Genomic DNA, 20,387 nt, shown 5'->3' with positions numbered 1-20,387 from the left:
CTGAATATATGAGAAGCAATATGATGCAGTGAGGAAAGTTAACTAAGCACAGCGTATAGTTTGACACCATATTAAAAATCTATTGTAAATTTGTTATGTTATCTTTCAGCAGGTATTTGTGGGATCAGTCTGGATAGACTGAATGCTGGAGATTAACATTCAGTTCCTTCTGATGCTTGTGGAACTTGAATCCACATTCCTTTGTCCCCTACAGATGACAACCATCAAGTCTTGTAACAGATAATGTTGTAAATAATGCAACTGAGATTCACTGAAGTAGACTCTGGTTCCAAAGAATTACATTTCTCAGGCCACAAGAGTAAACATACGCACAGTCCATGAAAGCAGATCAAGGTCACCCAAGGGATATACGAAGTCTCACCTGCTACAATACATCCACCTGAGACACTGAATATTGGGATTCAGATCTTCTCTCTGAATTTAGTAACATTTTAGTAACATTTTTTTCATTGGTAGGTTCTACAGACAAGTAAACAACAGAAATTTGGACAAAAGACTTTTTGTTTGTTTTTTTGACAGGAAAAGAATGTCGTTTAAATTAGTTTTGATCACATGTACTTTCTCCCATTTTTAATTTCAGCTATTGGACCAAAAATAAATTACTCTCACTTCTCTAATGCACAGACAACATGGAGAAAAAGGATAAGAAAATAGAGATGCCCTGTCTATGACAAGAACTCAAAGAGAATGAAGTTCTGATAACTCAGAAGAGGCAAAGATGAGGAACTCACATGGATTCGAGTTACCGCTGAAGTTAGAGAAGAAGAGGGCTAGAGGACATGAAAAACAGATATAGCATGGAAAGAGAAGGGAGTCAAATCACTGGTCATATGAAATTGTAAGACTGCAATGTTTGTTGTATAGTTCCAGCTATATAAAAAGAAAGTGTAAAGAATGTAAGGAACATTAAGAAGTTAAATGCAGTACTTCAGTTTTAGAGAGAGAGTGATGGGATAGTGATGACAAAACCAAAAAATGAGCTAATTAGAACAGACAGAAATCAGACAGACATTGAAGAGAAAATTTGAAGAAACTGAGAGATGCATCATTCGCAGTACAGTAGCTGAAGTCAAGTGGGAAAGCACTGAGCTGTAGGAAAGTCTACTCATACAGACTTAAGAATAATTACAAAACAGTTTTGCTTTAGTAATTATGAACTGGAGAAATTATTCAGTGAAAAATTCTTTTTCTCTCTCTTTTTTTTTTTTTTAAACTGTATGTGAATTACTGAGAGGTGTCTGATAGTTTCACACATAGCTTCCAAAAATTCTTCACCCACAATTATTTTGATGATCACATTTGGCATTTTCCAGCATTAAACTCAGCTGATAAATTAGAACTCTTACATGATGTTACTTTTTCTTGAATGGGTAGATATCACAACAATTAATTCCAGAATGACTTTACACTACTAATCTGTAACATATATTTAAAAAAGATACTCCAGCAAATATTGCATGAAAAAAAAATCATGAGAAACTTCTCCTTGCCACACACACATATTGCAAATTCCTTATAAAACCCAAATTAATGTTACACAATTTTTGTCCACATTGCTTTATTTTAGTACTAGATTCCCATATCTCCTAAGGTCACAGCAAAAGCTAGTACAATCCCACACCACATTTGATAAACACGGGAATGTGTATCTACAGATTTTCACAACAGTGTATTCCTTTGCCTAAGTTTTGCCCAACTTACAAGTAAATGAGGAAAAAAAAAAAAAAAAAAAGGAAAAAAGAGAGAGAGAGAGATGGGAAAAAAAAAAAAAAAAAAGTCTCCATGCCAGCTTGCTCTGATTCCAGGGATATAAACACCCACAACATTTCTGAAGAAAAAAGTGAGCAGTGCTGTGAGCTGCTGTAACAGCTGATAGGAGAGATCTGTTAAAATTGATCATTCCCCTGTCAAAATATCAAGAAACTGGCCAATACATTCTGCAAAGTTGTCAGAGCAGATGATATAGCAGAGAAGCATAGCTATACATTACTTTGCAGCTTCTTTTCTTGCCACTAGCATGTCATCTGCTTCATCTGTTTTGTGACCTGTTGGGGGCACTCAGGTAAAGCAGCAGACTGCTTTTGCAATTGTTTTCCCTTCCAGCCTTCAGATGTAGCTGCAATTTTATTCCTGAATCACAATATTCCATTTAAACAATTAAATAAGGGTAGTTTTTTTTTTTTATCACTTTGGGAAGAAGAGGGAAGTTTCTCAGAGAGTCATTACGAGACTCTGTAAGAGTTCAGTTGCTCTGTGGGTATATTACAGTGCTAAGGTCTGAATTAAAGTGTTCTCTCTGCTGTCTCTGGCGCTGGCTTGTTGAGTTACCTGCCTTACACTGCATTTGGACAGAGCCCATATTTACTGCATCTTTAACATATTTTTGCTAGCAGCTTGTATGATCACGACTCATAGAATTATTTGCGTTTACCTGCAGGGGCAGCCAGCCTGACATGGCAAATGGCTACTGCAGAAGACTATAACTTTCTTATATTGTGCTTTTTTTCAATAGCTCCCCAGTTAATAAATCTTTCATCCCAATCCTGAAAGTATCTCTAGGTACCTATGAAGTGAAGTGGTTAGACAGCAGGTTGGACTGCATCCATTATGCTAGGGGAAAAATTATGGATTAGGAATAGTGAGACTGAATTGCAAGAAAAAGCTCAACAAAGCTAAGACCAGTTAGAAAGCTTCAGGTTTTCCCCTTCCTGAGGCTGCATGGCCAGGAGAGTCTCTTTGCTTTATGCGGACTTCTGTGCACTGGGACAGTCTGTTAAAAGGTGTTCCAAAACAAACCAGTCAAAGCTGCTTTCTGAACTTTTACTGCATCTTTTCCACTCATATAATCCTGTAGGAAACTAGAAACTGGGAAAAGAATAAAGATCCAAGACATGAAGAAGCCCTTTCATTTTCACCAGCTCCAGAAGTGGCTTACCTTTGGAGACTTTTCTAGGTCATACTCTCTGGCACCTTTTCAAAGTACCAAGTATCAAGTGGGGGTAGCAATCTGTTGCTAAATGTATCTGTGTTGTATTTTAAAACAATTACTTTGGAAGCCAATTTTATGTGGTAAATTATGTGGTAAATCCAAAATGTGTATCATGTACCAGTGGGTCTTGTACTCTTCTATTTCACCACATAGACTATGATTACCTCTTTTCATAAAGTTTAAAAATAATTCCCTCATTAAAAATTATCTTGATGCCACTGATTAAACCTTAAAAGATAGACTTTCTGGCAATAATGAATGTCCTGTAATGCACATGCCTGAGGAAATAGGAGACATGGGAAATTTACATGTCCTCAAGACTATTGAGATTTTAGACTATTTGGGCAATGGTTTTATTATCATGGAACGTACTGCAAATATTAGATTAATCAGCAACTCTTCACATTTCAAGTAAAATAAAAAGCCTTTTTTTTTTTTTTTTTTTTTTTTTTTTTTCCTCAGTGTTAGTTTTCCTTCAGTACTTACATTTAGATAAAGAAACAGTTTATTTGGATAGACAGATAGGTAGGCAGACACATTTTCCAGTGGCTTGATTGTATAAGCTTCTCAACACCTTTATCTCTTCATGACATCAATAAAAATTATATATGCTTACTATATACATGAAACAAATATGCAGTCAAGACATGGTAGAGACCACTGTTTTGTATTAGAAACAGTTGATTGACTTTAATTTGACTGAAATTTGGTTGATAAAAGTAAGAGAGTTGATGAAGCAGACTTATCTAAGACATTTGTCTTGGTGCTGCGTGGCATTTTGATTATGTATCTAGAGTAACACAAAATTAACATGCCATATCTGAAGTATAAGTGTACATAGGTAAACATCATTAGGCAGGTGTACTTCCAAAGAGGTCCTGAAGTTATAGATTCCTGACTTTATTCCACCTTTCCAGTAATTACTTTAAGTCATATGCATAGGTTTCACTTTATTTGTTTGTACGATGATCACTTATTACCTCATGATAGAACAGAGGGAATTTGAAATTTAAAGGATCTAGACATTGAGGAATAGCAGATGTACTGGTGCCGTAGAGTGGTGGAAAGAAAAGATGCTGCAAATTTTTTGTTTTTCACTACTGAAAGGTATAGCAGGATCTAATGTTTGTAAGTGATTTGTAAACAAATAATGGATTTTTTTCTCAGCAATATACTGCAGTTTAAACAAGAATTAATCCAAGAAAGTCATGTAATGTGGATTCTAAAGGAGATCAGAAAAGATTATCACAATAGTTCATTCTGCTTTAATAATCTGGCCTTAAATACATAAGCATTTTAAAAATAAATCAAGTTTGGACATGTAGCAGTAACATGCCCCTATTATTCCTTGACTGTTGCTTGGATTTGAAGAAAATATATGTAGACTAATAATGCTGAAATTTTAATTAGTTTGAATAAAAGAGGGTCATAATTAATTATGATTTTTCTTCTAACTAGAATGAATGATAACAGAAAATGACATTATTTTTTTTGAAAAGCAAATGCATAAGTAAACACACATGAGAAATAATTTGATAGTCATATGAACAAGGAATTTGCCCAAAATTAATTAGGATGTATTTTATTATTTTTTTTTACCTTGTTTTTGCACCAGCTTCTCCCTAACTGTCAAACTGCATGTTAATTTCAAACAAGGGCTACTGTGGTCATCACTAAACTCATGACAACAAAGCTTTTGTGGGGAGAGAACATAATTGCATTATGCTTCATGGTTTTGTCTGCTCATCGAATAATTCAAATGGCATGGAAATGTTCACTAGTTGCAAAGGCATTTATTAAGTCTGTAATGATACTCATTGTATCCAAATAACCTGTTAGTGTATCTAGTTTCAGAGAAAGACAAACTTTTATAGGTTAGATCTATTTTGTAGAACAACTTTCCATCTGCATAGTTTTACACTCCTAATGCATGGTGGCAAACATTTTTCATCTGTTTAGGTGTAGGCACTACAAAGAGGAGTAATTTCATTACAAAGGTCAGTAAAAATACCAAAAATATTCTAAGTGGCAAAAATATAGTACTTTATAGTAAGGCTTTATTCATCAAACTCCTCCACTCTCCTCAAGACTTCTCTTATTATTGGACAGAAATTAATTGCCTTTTCCTTTAAGGTTCCTCGTGGATTACATCATCTCACCTTTGTAGTTCATATATATGACCGTATAATTTAATACTCTCTTAATGCGAAGATGTAGGTGAGTGAAATAAAGAGAGAAAGCAATCAGATTACAAAGCTGCAATCTTAAATCTGACATTTCCTAAGGTCTGAATTCTTGATTGGCACTCTTAACTCTTTTAGCCTTCATTTTTATGTCTACCACTTCCTTTTCTAAAAAGCAAACAGGAAAAAAAAACACACACACACACAAAAATAAAAAATAAAATAAAATAAAATAAAATAATGTTCATCAACTAAATTATGTTGCTCTGCCAGTGGTTATTATCAATGCTGGGATCTACGAATCCATCCTCGGACCTCTACCAGCAGAGCTAACAAATTCTGCCTGGTTCAGCCCTCTCACTCCTACTGTCTCTTGGTTTATCTGTTTCTTAATTCACCTTCAAATCTCTGCTTTGCTCCCTCTCCTCCTAGCCCAGTTCACTCCCTTGGGCAGCTCGTTTAACACAGATCTTTTATTTACGAGTCTCTTCCAGCAAGTTTCTTTACCTTATCCTTCCAGTTCTTGGTCCCAGCTTATTGTCAGACTCTTATCCCTACCACTCTGGTTTCTACTTCTACCATATCTGACCAGACAGTCTCATCTCTCCAGGGTTCCAAACTTCATCTTGCTCTGCCCTCCATTTGTCAGCTGGTTCTCACCAGTCTTGCAGCCCCATCAATCCCAGTCTCAATTTCTTTTATTTCCTCTTCCTGAATCCTCAGTCTCATCAGATTCCTGCTTCCAGTCTTTCCTCTGGCCTACCCTGTTTTCTGTCTTTCTTTCCATTCCTGTCAGACAAATCCTTCCACACTCCCCTTCATGTTGCCTTCTTGTTGAGAAGCTGTTCTCCTGAGGACTTATGCATTTGACTTTTTTAACAACTGAAGAGGGAGACTGGTGAAGGAAAACTGGAAATCTACAAAATGTAACCAGCAGTCCTACATATAATAAAAATATGCCTGCAGGATAGTGAAATAGAAAGGTGGAGCAACAGAGTGTACTAGGCAATATAATCTGCTGTAACAGCTAAGTGATCATACTTTGAATTAACATTTAAGGACTTTCTCCTATCACAGCCTTCACATATCTTTGTGCAAGCCCCTCGGGGCTAGGTTCATTAACAGATGCAAATATTCTGATGTACAGCACACTAATGCTGACCTTTCAGGTCCTTGGTCCCCAGTACCCACAGCAATTCTGTGTTAGGCAGCTGGGCTTCATAACCCGTAACATTAGGGAAGATACTTGAGGCAAGGACAACTTGAATTTCAGAAGCACTGGGTATTTGAAAATTCAGCTTGTCTCTTGACATTTAAGGCTATTTTCTCAATATCTCTGTACATCAATTTAATTATTAATAAAATAGTAACTATGACCATCTTGTGAGTGTGGTAAAGCACACCTCACATGCTTTCGTAAAATCCCCCTATAGAAACGGTTTTGTCAGTGCAAAGCACAGATATGATGAATGAGAAACATACTGTTAAAAGAGACCAGAGGCCACAGAAAGAGATGGATATCAAGTAGCTGTAAATATCAGGCCCTTAGTCAGATTGTTTGTCTATTTGCTGTTTTAGAGAGCCTGTTAACTGCTGTAGTCCAAAGCTGAAAAGCTGTGGCAGGTAGCAGATGTACCAATTAATAACCTGTCAAGGCTGATGGATAGAATGAAAAAAAAAAAAATCACAAATATCTCCTATGTGTTTTTTCCCCCACATTTCAGGTCACTGGGGGTCATGAGACACACTTTGCATCCCTGGAGAGAGACAAAACTGTCTCATTAGTGTCTATCTTTCATGACATTAAGATGCTGACTTTGAGATGCTAACTCACCTGTTCTTCTCCCAGAATCCTGAAGTGATGAAGCTCTTTAATCAAGGAATCTGGACAGCCAGCTGTTGGAAAGAAACAAAACCAGGCACTTTAGAGTTCCCTGCCGGTGTGGTTTCAGCTATAAAATACATAGATGCAGAGAGGATAGAATATACAGATTACATTAGATTTAGAAGATTAGGAAGATAAGCCATGGTTCTGTAGGCACCAGAATGTTGAAAACCATCCATCAAATAATCCCTTCACATTTCAGAGCACGCTACCAAGAATGCTTAGAAAGGTTATATTCTGTATATTTTAGCCCTTTCCCCAAAGGACTAGAATCAAAAACAAGATGAAAAGGGCAGCACTGGCTGCCAGATAACACCAACCCTTAGTGTAAGCCAACAAGCCTGTTAAAAGAGGTACTTACATCAAAACCTTGGAGCTGCCCAAAGCTGAATTCTGATTTAAACACCAGGTTTGGACTCATCTCTAAGAGTTGTATAGACTTCCCTGAAGGATTTCACAGGCTCTGCAGGCCCCACAGATCACTTTACTTTTGGCTCTCACCAACATAATCCATTTCACACAGATATAGTTGTCACCCACAGGTGCAATACACAAACCAACTACACATGCAGAAGAGAGATTTGCCAGAACTTTGCAATCAGTTTAATGTTCAGTGGTTACAGCCTTTCACATCTGTACCTGCCAGAATGAAAGAGTATGTCTTGCTAGATGCTACACACTTCGCTGAGCTGTTCAGACTGCGGTTACCTTTCTGGTGATGAAATCCAAACATGCAACTCAGTTTTGTACACTACTAGACTCAATTCTGGTGAGGGATAAAAATGCAGACTGTGAAAGCAATCTGGGCTTTATTCTTCTTACCATAAATTGAGGCATCTGCTGGTGAACAGAGAAACTTCCTTAAAAGGGATTAAAAGCAGAGTTCTCAGAACATGGGAAGAACTAAGATTTTTATCAACCTGCTTTTCTGCTGATGTAACTACAAATGGTTACCTCTCACCCTTAGTGACTCCTATTAAAAGGATGTAAATGAATTTGGAGACAGTTGTCAGGAAATCTCTGTTAGCACTGTGGCTTCACTCAAAGGCAATGAGGCATGGCCTACATTTACAACTCCTGCTGGCATAGCTGTGTTAGGGATACAAAGGGTCAAACCTTTATACTTGCAAGCAACATAACTAGAAAGGCAAAAATCCTGGTTTAGACACATTTGTAGTAGTACAAGTCTTTCAGTGGTATAACTTTTTAGACCTAGCAAGCTGATTTAAATGGTATTCTAAACAAATTATCACTGGTAAATATTCTATCTCCATTCAGAGGAGCTACATATGGAGAATGCACCATCAGCATAACTTCATCACCAAGCCATCCTTACTACTTCTACCATTATTTTTCTATCCATTTTCTGTGAGATTTCCATTTCCATCTTCAACTTCATCCAAACCCCAAATGTATCAACTGCTCTGTCTCACTAAATTCTTGATCTTGGCCTGACTTGTAGCCCAGAGCAGTTGAATTCTCTGTGTTTTAGATCAGAAATCACTGCCTAAAATGCAGTTCCTCTCTCCTGCCCTCAAGATCCTATGTAATTTTTCTTTATGTCACTTTTACTGAAATATATGAATCAACTGTACACTGCTACAGGAATTTCTAACCATTAAGGATAACAGATTTTATATAATACCATATGCTAATCCACAAGAGATGCTAACTTTCAAACAATGGCTAAACTTTTTGCTTGTCACTGCTTCTTTCTGTCTTTATTACTTTTTCTTCAACCAGTCTTTTTCCTCTCTTATCTTTCCCATTTTGTTGTTCACTAAATTCCTTAAGATGGGGGAGTTTCCCTTTTCTTGCCTAGCAAGATTTTTTTTCTTCCTGCTCTCCTTGAAATCATATTTTTCAAACATATATTTCTCCCAGAAGTCTACCCCACTTTGCCCTCTTCTTGCACAATTTATGTAATCATCCTTATGTGAGCTGTTTACCTGTATCCTTTCTTTCTCCCATGTTAGAGACTGTTAACACTTTGGAACCAAGAATCTTTGTTAAAAATTGTGTAAAACATATATTAGCATACAGAGAAAGAGAAAATACATATTCTGTTGAAGAGCATTAAGAACTTTCCATGACACATGCAAAAATACCCATATATTTGTCAACTTACACATACATATGCAAACATACCTGGAAACCTGAAAATTAATACAAATTAAGCACAGCACTGGGTTCACTGACAAACTGTGCACACCAAATCTTAAAAGAAAAATGAATTTTCTGAGACTGATTTGCAACTTGCACTTGCCACATGAAATAAATAATCCACACTTTATAGATTTATGCTGTTTTGTGGAGAATACTTTGAGGATTAATTTTTATTGCCTTTGTAGAACAGAAATCCTTATATTTGAGAGCCTCAACAATTACTGAAACCTTCCAATTCCACTTTCCCAATTATTATTTGAAAAAAACCACAGACATACAAGAAATTTCAACAGACACCCAAAGGCATGCACAATTAATTGCCTTTAATCAGTAGCCAAAACTTGGGATTGAGGATATCTGTAGACTGATAAAATGACAGCTAAAGGGCTTATTAGTTCACTCTTTCAACTGACATTCAAACCTCTGTGTTTCATATGTTCTTGCCTACAATGGCTGTTACAGGTCTTTGACTGCTGTGGAAGCAGAACAAGGTGCAAGAACTATACAATTTACCCAAATCTTTATTATTATTATTATTTTTATATCGCTTTTTCCTCTGACTTAACTATATTGAACCTCGAGGAATAAGACCAATAAAATTAATGTGATGGTTTAGGAATGAGCCTGAGTCTAGGCAGGAAACTAAATCATGAGAGGATGATACCCAGTTCAAAGCACCAGCAGCTCTATAAACCCACTGTAAGCAATGTCTTTGGTTTATTTAAGCTTTAATTTATTGCTTAAATTAAATTTAAGCATATTATTTTTTTTTTCTAAATGTTCTATCAGATCCCAGATTGCTTGTTTTAATCATTTTATTGTTGCTTGATTCCCACATTGCATTATTACTTCACTCCAAATGCTGCACTTATGAATGATAGGTTTACTTAAAATTACAGAAAATTATAACTTTACATTTAAAAATTACATTGTGGTATTCTTTTCATAAATATATAAATATATTTTTAATCTGTTCCTATAAGGAAATGTATCTCCATGAGAAGAATAAAAAAGCAAAATTTAAGAAGGCTAGCTTAATGTAACCTAACACCATAAATCCTCTGATTTGAACTGCTCTGAACACACATTTTCAGCTACGCTTGTAATTAAACTGTGATTCCAATGACCACCAATTTAATTACCCAAATCTTCACATATTTTTTTCTCAAACAGAATCACTTTCTGTTTTTGTTTTTACCTAAAATTATCACTTTGCATTACATATTCTCCAGTAAGAAGGCAGAGGAAAACTGAAATCAACCCTTTAATATTGCATACCCTGGTGAAATGACTGCAAAAAAATGACTGCTGTTACAAATACAAATACTGACAGCCAATGTAAGCACCAGCAAATACATCCTTTCCTGTCCCTGCCTGCCCCCAGGCGCAGGACCCCTCAACAGCCCAGGGCTACCAGCCCCAGCCCCAGCAAGGCTGCAACATGGCTGGGCTCCAGCTCCCCATAGGAGAAGGAAAAATAAACCTTCAAAGGGTAATTCGCCTTGTCTGAGATAGACCCAAAGGAGGTATCCATTTCAGTCCCTTGATCGTGGAGTCTCAGTCAACTATATAAGATATATGACCAACTCTTAGATTTTTAAGGTTAGATAAGATTAATTCCACCCAGTAACTCCAATCCAAATAATTTCTGCACGTGCTTCATGTTAAGCATATCAGTTTTCCTAGAATGTTTATTTCTTTGAACTAAACCGAGCACTTATATTATGAACTTCCATAACTTCAATTTTTCTCAGTTAAAATTTATGCCTGCATTAACACTTGTTAATTCTAAAAAGTACACACCGTTTTGTGAGCTCTGAACACAACTCTGTAAGCATATCTATCAGTGTCCTTCAAACGATGTCTTTCCACGGTGCTAATTACTAAACCAAGTTTGCAACTGAAAAATATTTCAAATACACAAGAATAACTGCTTCATGCTTAGAAAATTAATGGATACGTGTCTGTTTTTCTGACTGCTCTGAGTAACACTGTGTTTGACAAGCACAAATATGAATAATGCTTCCTATTCAAAAAAGTATATGTTCTAAATGTTTGGCATAGCAACACTCTAAGGGCAGTGCTTTCACTGTAACAGTGATGAGGGATGTGTCCTGTGGCCTCCTGTGTGTGCACAGCAAGGGAAGGTAACGAGGGAAGCCTGCAGCTCAGTGGTGCTTGTTATAAAGGGATTCCTTCCAGAGCACAGCCCCTGGCCAGCCCCTTGCTGTGGTGGGACACAGTGGCTCTGACCCCATGTGCAAAGTAAAACACAGCACAGCCAGCTCTGCTCAGTAAGAGGCGAGCAGACCAACAAAAAGAGCCCAGCCCTGCACTGTGAGCAATAGTAACAGCAATGGTAAGTGGGAAATGTGAAGGGGGAGTCAGGAGAGACTTTCACACAACACGAAAAAGATTTGCTGGCTTTGAAATCCTGTGATTAGTGTGCATTTGGTTGTTCTCTCATTTTCCCAGTCTCTTCCATCCTGTTCAACTAATTGGAATATAGATGGAAAAAAACCTTTATATTGTCAGCATCTCTTCCAGACAAAAGCAATCCCATGCTGGTGACAGTTCTGCCACTCTCATTGGGAACAGACAATGATTTCAAAGGATGAAGTGACTTCATTGCATTTGTGTTAATTAAATGGCTGGATGTTGCAAGTGACCTTTTCTCATTTTTGAAGTTATATGAACATGAACAAATACAAAACTAAGGAGATTGTCTGTAATGCACAAATATTTTACTAAAAAGTGAAAAATATTACACGGAATATCAAGTCCATAGTTTACAGAACATAAGCCTATGTTTGGGATATTGCTTGTGCATTGTGAAAGTTATAGAAATGTCTTCTAACTAAATCCTCAAAGGTGTGTCATTATAACCATTTTCCAGACTTTTTTTTTTTTTTTAACAATCTTAATGAGCAATACTTTTTTTTTTTCTTTTTTTTTTTTTCTTTTTTTTTTTAATAGTAAGCCACTGGCTTTTTTCTCTTTTAAGTGTTATCTAGATCATTTTTGTATGTAACCAAACGTAAAGCTTGGGTATCATCTTTTGTATAAGAAGGGTTTAATTTTTAAAGAAAGGAAGGTGACAAAACTGTTCTGTGAATAATATGTCATCTCCAGGACTAAGCCTTACCATTGCAGGTCTTAAAATGCATGGTTTTCATGTGGGCACACAACTTTATCTGTAAGATAAATTGTTGCTAACTAGCATTAATCATAAAATCACTAGTCTGGCTCAGGACCCTCTCCTGAAATCAGCTTGTAATCTGTAGGTTTACCTTTTGATTTATTTTTAACAAAATGTTTTATTTATCTACCTTCTGAATTCTCGGTGTTGATCACGTATTTGAACTCCATGGTCAAACTGAATTTCTCAGACCCATTATTTTGGGTCCACTCACACTTTCCTTCCCATACCTATTTTGATGATCTATTGTGATTGGGATGGGTTCACTCATGGAACATTTTTCCCCAAGAAAGAAAACTAAATGACTTTCGCTTCAAAGGATGGACAGTGGCTCTTTCCTTGCCTAAATATGTGCTTACCTACAGGAATTAGAACTCTTCTCAGGCAGTATAATATGTCTTAGCTACAGAAATATCCCCAAATGCTACAAGAAGCATTCAGACTGTTGGACACACTAAAACATCGGATGATTTATTTTTTGTAAATACACTGTTGACTGCAGAGATTAATCTGGAGACCACCCTTTAATACGCCAAAATCTGATACTGTTCATGTTAAAGCTGGTGAAGGAAATAACATTAAAAACAAAAAACTGCAGTAAAAAATTACATGGAGTACTTTGATTGTGTTCATGCCATTTTGATAACATCAGTTTCCAGATTATATTTTTCTGTACAGTAGTCTAAATAAGTAGACAGCAAGGTAAAATAAGTATGTACCTGAAAGGAGTTAGTGTTTAAATAATACAGATTCATTCAGAAAAAAAATATATAAAAGGAAATATTTTTAAAAGCAATGAAAATTGAATCCTGCCTTTTTGATGTCAACAAGTATATATTTAGTTTACAAAGCTCAGCTCTGCCACTGGGTATTAGAGGGCACAACAAGCAATACTTGCATTTGACTTCACATACCCACAGGTCAGCATGGTAACAATCTTTCTTGTAGGTCTTTTGAAGTCTCTGCAAAACTAGGTAGAGCAGTTCTTCAGCTCAAACAAACTAGCATAGGAACAATTAAGTCAATGGTGCTTACATGTGTTCACACTAGCAAAAAAATTAAATGAAATGTAATACTTTGTTAAAAAGACTGTGTTCTAATAAAGGCACAATATAAGATCAAGTTTCCCCATTTGCAAAGCTTAATCTGAAAAAAGAAATCTGCCTTTTTTTTTTTTTTTTTTTTTTTCCTCATTTAAGAATTAAATACCCTTTTCTCCTGATTAATAGTCTTGTCAAACAGTATTATGGTCATTTTCTTTTTCTTTTGTACTCACTGGCTTTTCCAACAGTAGAATTCAGCAAAAAGACTGATACTTTATTTTGCCATCAAAAAGGTTACTAAAGCTAATATTCAAGAATATTTCTTGAAAACTTGACTGTCAAGACAGAAAATCTGACAGATATCAGAGATAGTATTTGCCCAGCTGAACAGGCTACATTTTTGTTTGTATGTGATTCTTAATTTCAAATCATCTGGAGATGCAAAAACTATTCTTGCTCTCCTGAAGTACTTGTGCAAAAAAAGTCTGCAAAAGAACCGCTACAGAGATCAGAAAGGATCACATAAAGTTTGACTACTGGTAGCAAGTAGAGCATCTCAGATGGATTAGAGAGATTTTTGTTGGCCTGGATTCCTCACACTGCATAGAGCTCTGGCTTTTACTGTGCTACTACTCACTGTTTTTTTAATGATGCTTTAGAGCCAAATGACTGAAAGTAATGAACCATGTTAGCCATTTCCTCCCAAAGTCTTTCTTTAAATCTTTACAGCAGAAAATATCAGCAGGAATATTGACCACTTCAGTTTAGAACCTGCTTGCTTGTTTGCTTTTTGCATAAGACAATACTTAAACCAGACTTGAACAAGTGGTTTACTCACATCAGCATTCAAACCCTGAATTGTACTGAGCTCCATAACACCAACATACCAGTGATTGATATCTCTGGCAGTTTTCAGTGTATGTTCTACCACATTATGATAAACTGTCAAAAGAGTCCATTCAAGGGGCAGAATTTCCTGAGAAGGAAATTCAGTGTTGCACTGAACTTCATGGTGAACATGCAATAGTGCAAACTAATTTAACTAATAGTCTGTACCATCTGGTTGCTCAATTTTCCAATTTAAATTATAGACATAAATTCATTCATGCAATTCTCTGTGAAGTCGGTGAATCAATACTAAACTTGTGCAACAAAATAAAATCCATTCTATCTTTCTGTAATGAGAAAGTGAACAAGGACCTTTGCTGTTCAAAGACAGTAACTCCGGAAAAGGAAGTAGACTTCCTTCTTTTAACACAAATACTGTCTTTTGTCAAACTAAAGTAAAATTTAAAGAAGCAACATTTTTTTTTTTTTTTTTTAATGCTACTTAACTAGCAAAAGTTACTCCTCCAATTTCTTCAGAACATCAAAGAGTCAGAAAATCAAGTCTAAGGCTTCTAACATAACCCAGGAGATTTTTTTTTTTCTTTTAGTTGAGATACAACAGAGCTGCTCTACACTCCTTTTGGAAGCCACAATACTTTCTGCCATATAAACCTTGGTAGTAGAAATCTCATTGTAGAGATCTGGCCTGAAAGAAACTCTTCAGTCTTGATATACTAGGTTTTTAGCTCAATCAGCTCGATTCATGAAAGGTTTTCTTATCTTTTATTCAAAAAGTAGTTGAAATCTCCAAAGCAAACTCTGTTCTCTCAAATTCCCACCTTCATGCTGGCACTGGCCTTTGATGATGATCCGTCCTTTTAAGAAGGCAAGTGAGAGGTCAGGAGCTTTCAGCATGTGGTAGAGACTTTATAAGATAGGATATTGTCTTCTTGGGGAAAACCCAACTATTCCTGAATAAAAGTCAACACAAAGAAAAAAAAAAAAGAAAAAGAAAAAATAAACTTGAATTCCATTTGCCAGCTGCTGAAGGGCAAGTCTTGAAAAGACTGTCAATCCTGAATACCAGAATTAAACAGGTGCAATACAGAAAATACTAAAAGGCTTCTAAGCTGAAATTAAACCAATGTTCACCCAGGCATTTTCCAGCTGATAGCTTGATAATCAAAGTATATTGTAAAGCCCTAGTGCTGAGAATAAGACTTGGAGAGTAAATATTTCTTCTATTCTCCCTTAAAAGTTGAAATAAGAAAACTGTTTTCCTATAATTTGGGGAATGACAGATAGAAAGAACAGTTTCAGCAATTCTCACTGCAGTAAATTCCCCTCTCACTCATATTTTACTAAGTGAGTTATTATACACACTATATAAGCCATTGTACCATCCAGAAAGTTGTGGCCAGATGCCAGAGAACAAACACAGCTTTCCATCTCCTTAATTAGAAAATAGTGTTAAATGATATTAAAATGTTATTTTTAAAGGTCATTTTCTGTCCACTGTAGAGGAAAATCAATATGCCAAGCTCAAAATACAACTGACAGTAAATATAAGATGAACACACGTAGGTATCATTCTCTTACTCACAAATGCATAAGCATGCACAAAATTACTACTGGAGAAAGGAGAATGGCAAACAATATTTGGTGACACAGAAACAGCAATGCTTTCTCTTGCTATTTTTGGATTTCTTTTTATTTTCCCAGGGATATGGTGTCATTCTCTCCAAACACTATATAAAAAATGCTATTCCTTTACTCTGTGCAGCATTTATAAGACTTCAACATCAGCCTTTTTCTGAGAGCTTAGACAAATATTTAAATTGCTACATAAATGACTCAGACTACAAGGCAAGCCCAGGCTACTCTAAAAATAAATGTTCGTGGACAATAAACCCATCCAACCAAAAGAAAACTCTAAAAAGCCGTGGAATATATTATATCTCACTGAATAGAACAAATGTATCTGGAGAAATGGCTATGATTTTCTCTCTTTCATGGTGTTTTCATGACAGAAAATAATTTCAATAATATTAAAGAATGAAGCAATCGTCTATAAGTGACCTGCAGTCTTGTAACAGAGTTGAAATTTTAATTGTTACCTAATTGTAGTATTTTTCTTCCTCCTCAGCACCAGCAATACATGTATGCACATCTTATTGCTCTCTGTGATGGAATATGGCAAAGTTCCACTTCTGAAATGAGGATGGTTTTGCATTTTACCTTAATCAGATCAAATTAGGGCAGGTGGTAACCCTGCAGGCAACACAATTATGAAAAATGCCTGTGTTCAAGACAAACTGTCCTTCCAGTCTTGAGATCTAATAGGACATCATAGTACAATCCTTTTACATTTTACTGGCAGCTCAGAACACAGAAGTCCCCCGGGGGGGGGGGGGGGGGGGGAAGAAGGGGTATAAGCACCTCTCATTTTTGTCTGTTCAAATACAGACAAATACTTTTCAATATTCACTCTAAATAAGAGGTAGCATGTACCTGTGAGTGCAAAAGATGGTGTGGAATAAAATCTAAAATTATATAAATTATATACAGGAAAAAAGAAATTAAGTCACTCTCTAGTCAGGTCTAATTCTAATTCTAATAACATTGTGTGAGACATGTTAATCCTGCATTAGAGTCATTCGTGTTTCTACTATAAAAAAATCTGACAGGCAGGCATAAACACAGGGGTTCACACTGTCTGTTTGTCTAACAAAAAAGAATTGCAATGACCTGAGAGCTTCAGATAAAGATAAAGATAGAGATTTAAGGATTTTTCTGATTTTATATTGATATACTGGCCCTATTCTTGAGCAGACACATTTGAAATGAGCTGGCAAAACACATTTGAAATGAGCTGAAAATTTAATGCAAAATTCCATTCTATGTTAAAGGGATAATACAGCCAGGTTCATTTAGAATATTACTCCTCTGAAGACACCCCAAGCACCACAATAACAAATGTTATATCAAACATGCACTCAGCAACAAATGCAATATGAGTCTCTGTGAGGCAATTTTTCAGTATGTCAGAATTATAATATCACTCCATGGAAACAAATTAAGCAGCACAATCTCGGCTGTTGGGATCACTTTATTAGCAATGCAGTGTTTTCTCATAAAGAATGCTTTGCTGTGGATCTGTCAATGAACATCAAAGATGGCCAATCCATTTTTACGACGCACAACTTACTATTTGCCTATGAAATAAACAAAACACTTTAACATCCGGCTCTCTTTTTGCAACACTTCAAAAATAATACTGAGAATAGAAAAAAAAAATTATCATTTTTACTGTACAGCTGAAGTCCAGTCCAGTGTGCTTTTTTATTTTTTCCATCAAGAGGGATAAACGTTTCAATCACGAGGGATAAAACCAGTAGACTAATACCAGTGAAGGAATGCTGAACAATTCCTACCTGGTAGAAGAATATCTGTTTATAAATACCCACACAATTCTGCAAAATATTGAAAAATACTCTGTTCTGGCTAGCCATCATGCTGATACACAAATTAATTTGATTTTGTCCCTCTCATAAAGAGAAAGCACAATCCTTGCTAAGTACTTTTCTGCCAGCTGCGTGCTGTCGTGACCGATAGGCCCCACTGGGATCTTGCAATAGCACAAAGGCTGCAGCTCTCGCACTGTGGCCATCAATGTCCAAGGGTGTTACAATCTACCCCAAGCTCAATGGCTGCACTGGACTAGGAACACAAGGAAAGCTGGATACAATGCTATGTAGAGGGAAGGAGAAACCCCCCATAGCTGTGTTATGCCATCACAGGCTCAACGGCACGCTGAAGTGAATTAGTGCAAGCAATTTCATGAGATTACACTAGCAATTTGCTACAGAACAGCTGCCGCACCACACTGGAGGATACTCCTTCTCGTCTGTACTTACATGGCCACAAATAACTTCTGAGTTAATCCAGAGCAACAGCATGCACTTTTTATCTTTACCACCTTAAACAGAGAGATGCTATGCCTTGTAATTAGGTGGTCTTGTCCGTCTCTTTTAAAACTCAACAATACTTCCCTTATCACAAAAGTCCAGTATATCCTCATTGAATTAGACACTTTGTATGACAATATTTCCTCTAATATTTGAATTACTGGGCCCATATCTAGATCTTACACATTTTTTCCCCTCTGCTACACTTTTTATCTGTATTCTTGCAACAGAGCACATCTCCACCTTGCAACAGAGCACATCTCCAGCCTCACTAATTGCAGGTATGAGACCGAGGGGGTGCAGAGCCCAGCTGAATGGTGTTTCTTGGGATGTGTCCTTTTTTTTTTTTTTTTTTTTTTCTCCTCTTGGTACAGGTATGACTGTATCATTCATTTCCAATCAGGAAAAAAAAAATGTATAACTAGTAGGATTCTAGATTCACATAGCTTGGCACTATGACTGTTAACCTAGACACTGAAGCATCTCTGACTTTGATGCAAACACTGAAGTAGCCTGATAAACCAAGTCAGAAAAGGTTTCACCCCTGGAATCCCCTCTCTCCCCTGCCCCCTCCCTAATCCCCAGAAGCTCAGGCATGAATCTCCTCACTTTTTTTTCTTTCCTTTTGCAAAACAGAAAGTCAAGTTATTGAAACTAACCATAAGGTTCATTTTTTTTTTTTTTTTTTTTTTTCTTTCCTCAGGTCATTAAAATGCTTGCTTGACTTTGCTTCATTTCAGTAGATCTTTGAGTTGCAGTTGTAAAAAATAACAACACTAGGTCTCACCATGTGTATACTTACCTTCTGACACCATGTTAACCACTTTTTCTGTAGAGTACTTCTGAGCAGTCTTTTATATGTTAAGTACTGAACCCTGTATCACTTCTGCCTTTCAGTACTACGTTGCTAGATATGTATTTTCCACTTGTGTCTGTTATGTCATTGATCAGAAATTCATTCCTTCTGCAAAGATGCTTAGCTCTAGAATACCACCATGAGCAAAATTTCAGAGACATTTTTTTGCTGACTGAGGATGATTGAATAAAACTATGCATAAAAGCTAAAAGCCCTTAGAATTATTTGGAGGGGAAAGAAAACATCCCTTAACCATCAAAACAGATGGAAATTCTTCATAGTGCTCTTCTGTACCAATTCCTGTAGGATTTACTTTCTATTGTAGCTCAGCTCCTGTCTGCTTCAGGAAAAAAGATCGCCAGTTATGATAAATGATTCTGTATGGCAGGATTTAGACTCAGGCTACAGAAAACTATATTTAACAAGACTATCTGATTCTTTTTTAAGGATCGATAATTTATTTATAGGAAGGGGCCTCAAAGGTTAATTTCTAGTGCTTTGCTCACAAAGCTGTCCAGCACTCAAACGACTTGTAGGAGACATACAATCAGAACTGGCTAATCCGCATCAGCTTGTTTAAAAAAATTGTCAGATTAACAAATCAATGATACTTACACACTACAAAATTGGTTTCCACTTAAAAGCTGACTGGATTTACACAGTTTACATGCAGCATAAATCCTGTTTTCATGTAATTTAGCAGGGATTCCGGGCAAAGTGATTCTCCTGTCTCTTGTCAATTTACAAGACACCAACCGGCCAGCAGAAATCCTATTGCAGTTTGATGGATGTCTTTTGAGGGAAACAGGGGGAGAGAGAAAAAAGAGCAAAGCAGGATTTTTGATGCTTGGCTACAGATTGCTGTGACTGATCATTTTCCTATCTCTGCTTCTGCAGCTAACTGTGACTTACTATTTAGAGAGCTTTTCCCTGCCTTACTGGTTACGCCAAGAAGTCTGCCTTGCCTTACTTGTGACATGTTGATGCTACATTCATGCAACAAGTTTTTAAAATAATTTTCCCATTCTAATTCTGCTCCCTCCTGTTGCAGTCATTGTAAAAGAGACAACACTGTGGCTGCCATCAAGCAGGCTGTGTTACTGAGTGCAGAAGTTAACTTTGCTCTAGTGAATTCTTTGGTATGGGTATGCACATCTCTCTTCTCTCTCTTTCTCTCCTTTTCTTTCCCTTTTATGAAGCATTATCTAGTTTTATTTTTACTTCTAACTTTTGGAATTTGATGGAGAGT

At 36.4% G+C, this 20,387-nt stretch overlaps 1 protein-coding gene across 2 annotated transcripts in view; it reads right to left on the bottom strand.

The window, feature by feature from the left end:
- The window catches only part of PRKN (parkin RBR E3 ubiquitin protein ligase), a 743,993-nt gene that overhangs the window by 118,954 nt on the left and 604,652 nt on the right, over positions 1-20,387 (bottom strand). For both annotated transcript variants that reach the window (XM_035323308.1, XM_035323309.1), the window contains exon 8: positions 7,028-7,089. In XM_035323308.1, coding sequence (XP_035179199.1) covers positions 7,028-7,089 — 62 coding nt within the window. The remainder of the gene's footprint in view (positions 1-7,027; positions 7,090-20,387) is intronic.

The sequence above is a fragment of the Oxyura jamaicensis genome, chromosome 3 (genome assembly GCF_011077185.1).
Source record: "Oxyura jamaicensis isolate SHBP4307 breed ruddy duck chromosome 3, BPBGC_Ojam_1.0, whole genome shotgun sequence".
In the NCBI taxonomy this organism is placed as follows: Eukaryota; Metazoa; Chordata; class Aves; order Anseriformes; family Anatidae; genus Oxyura; species Oxyura jamaicensis.
This window is presented reverse-complemented; position numbering and strand designations above follow the sequence as displayed.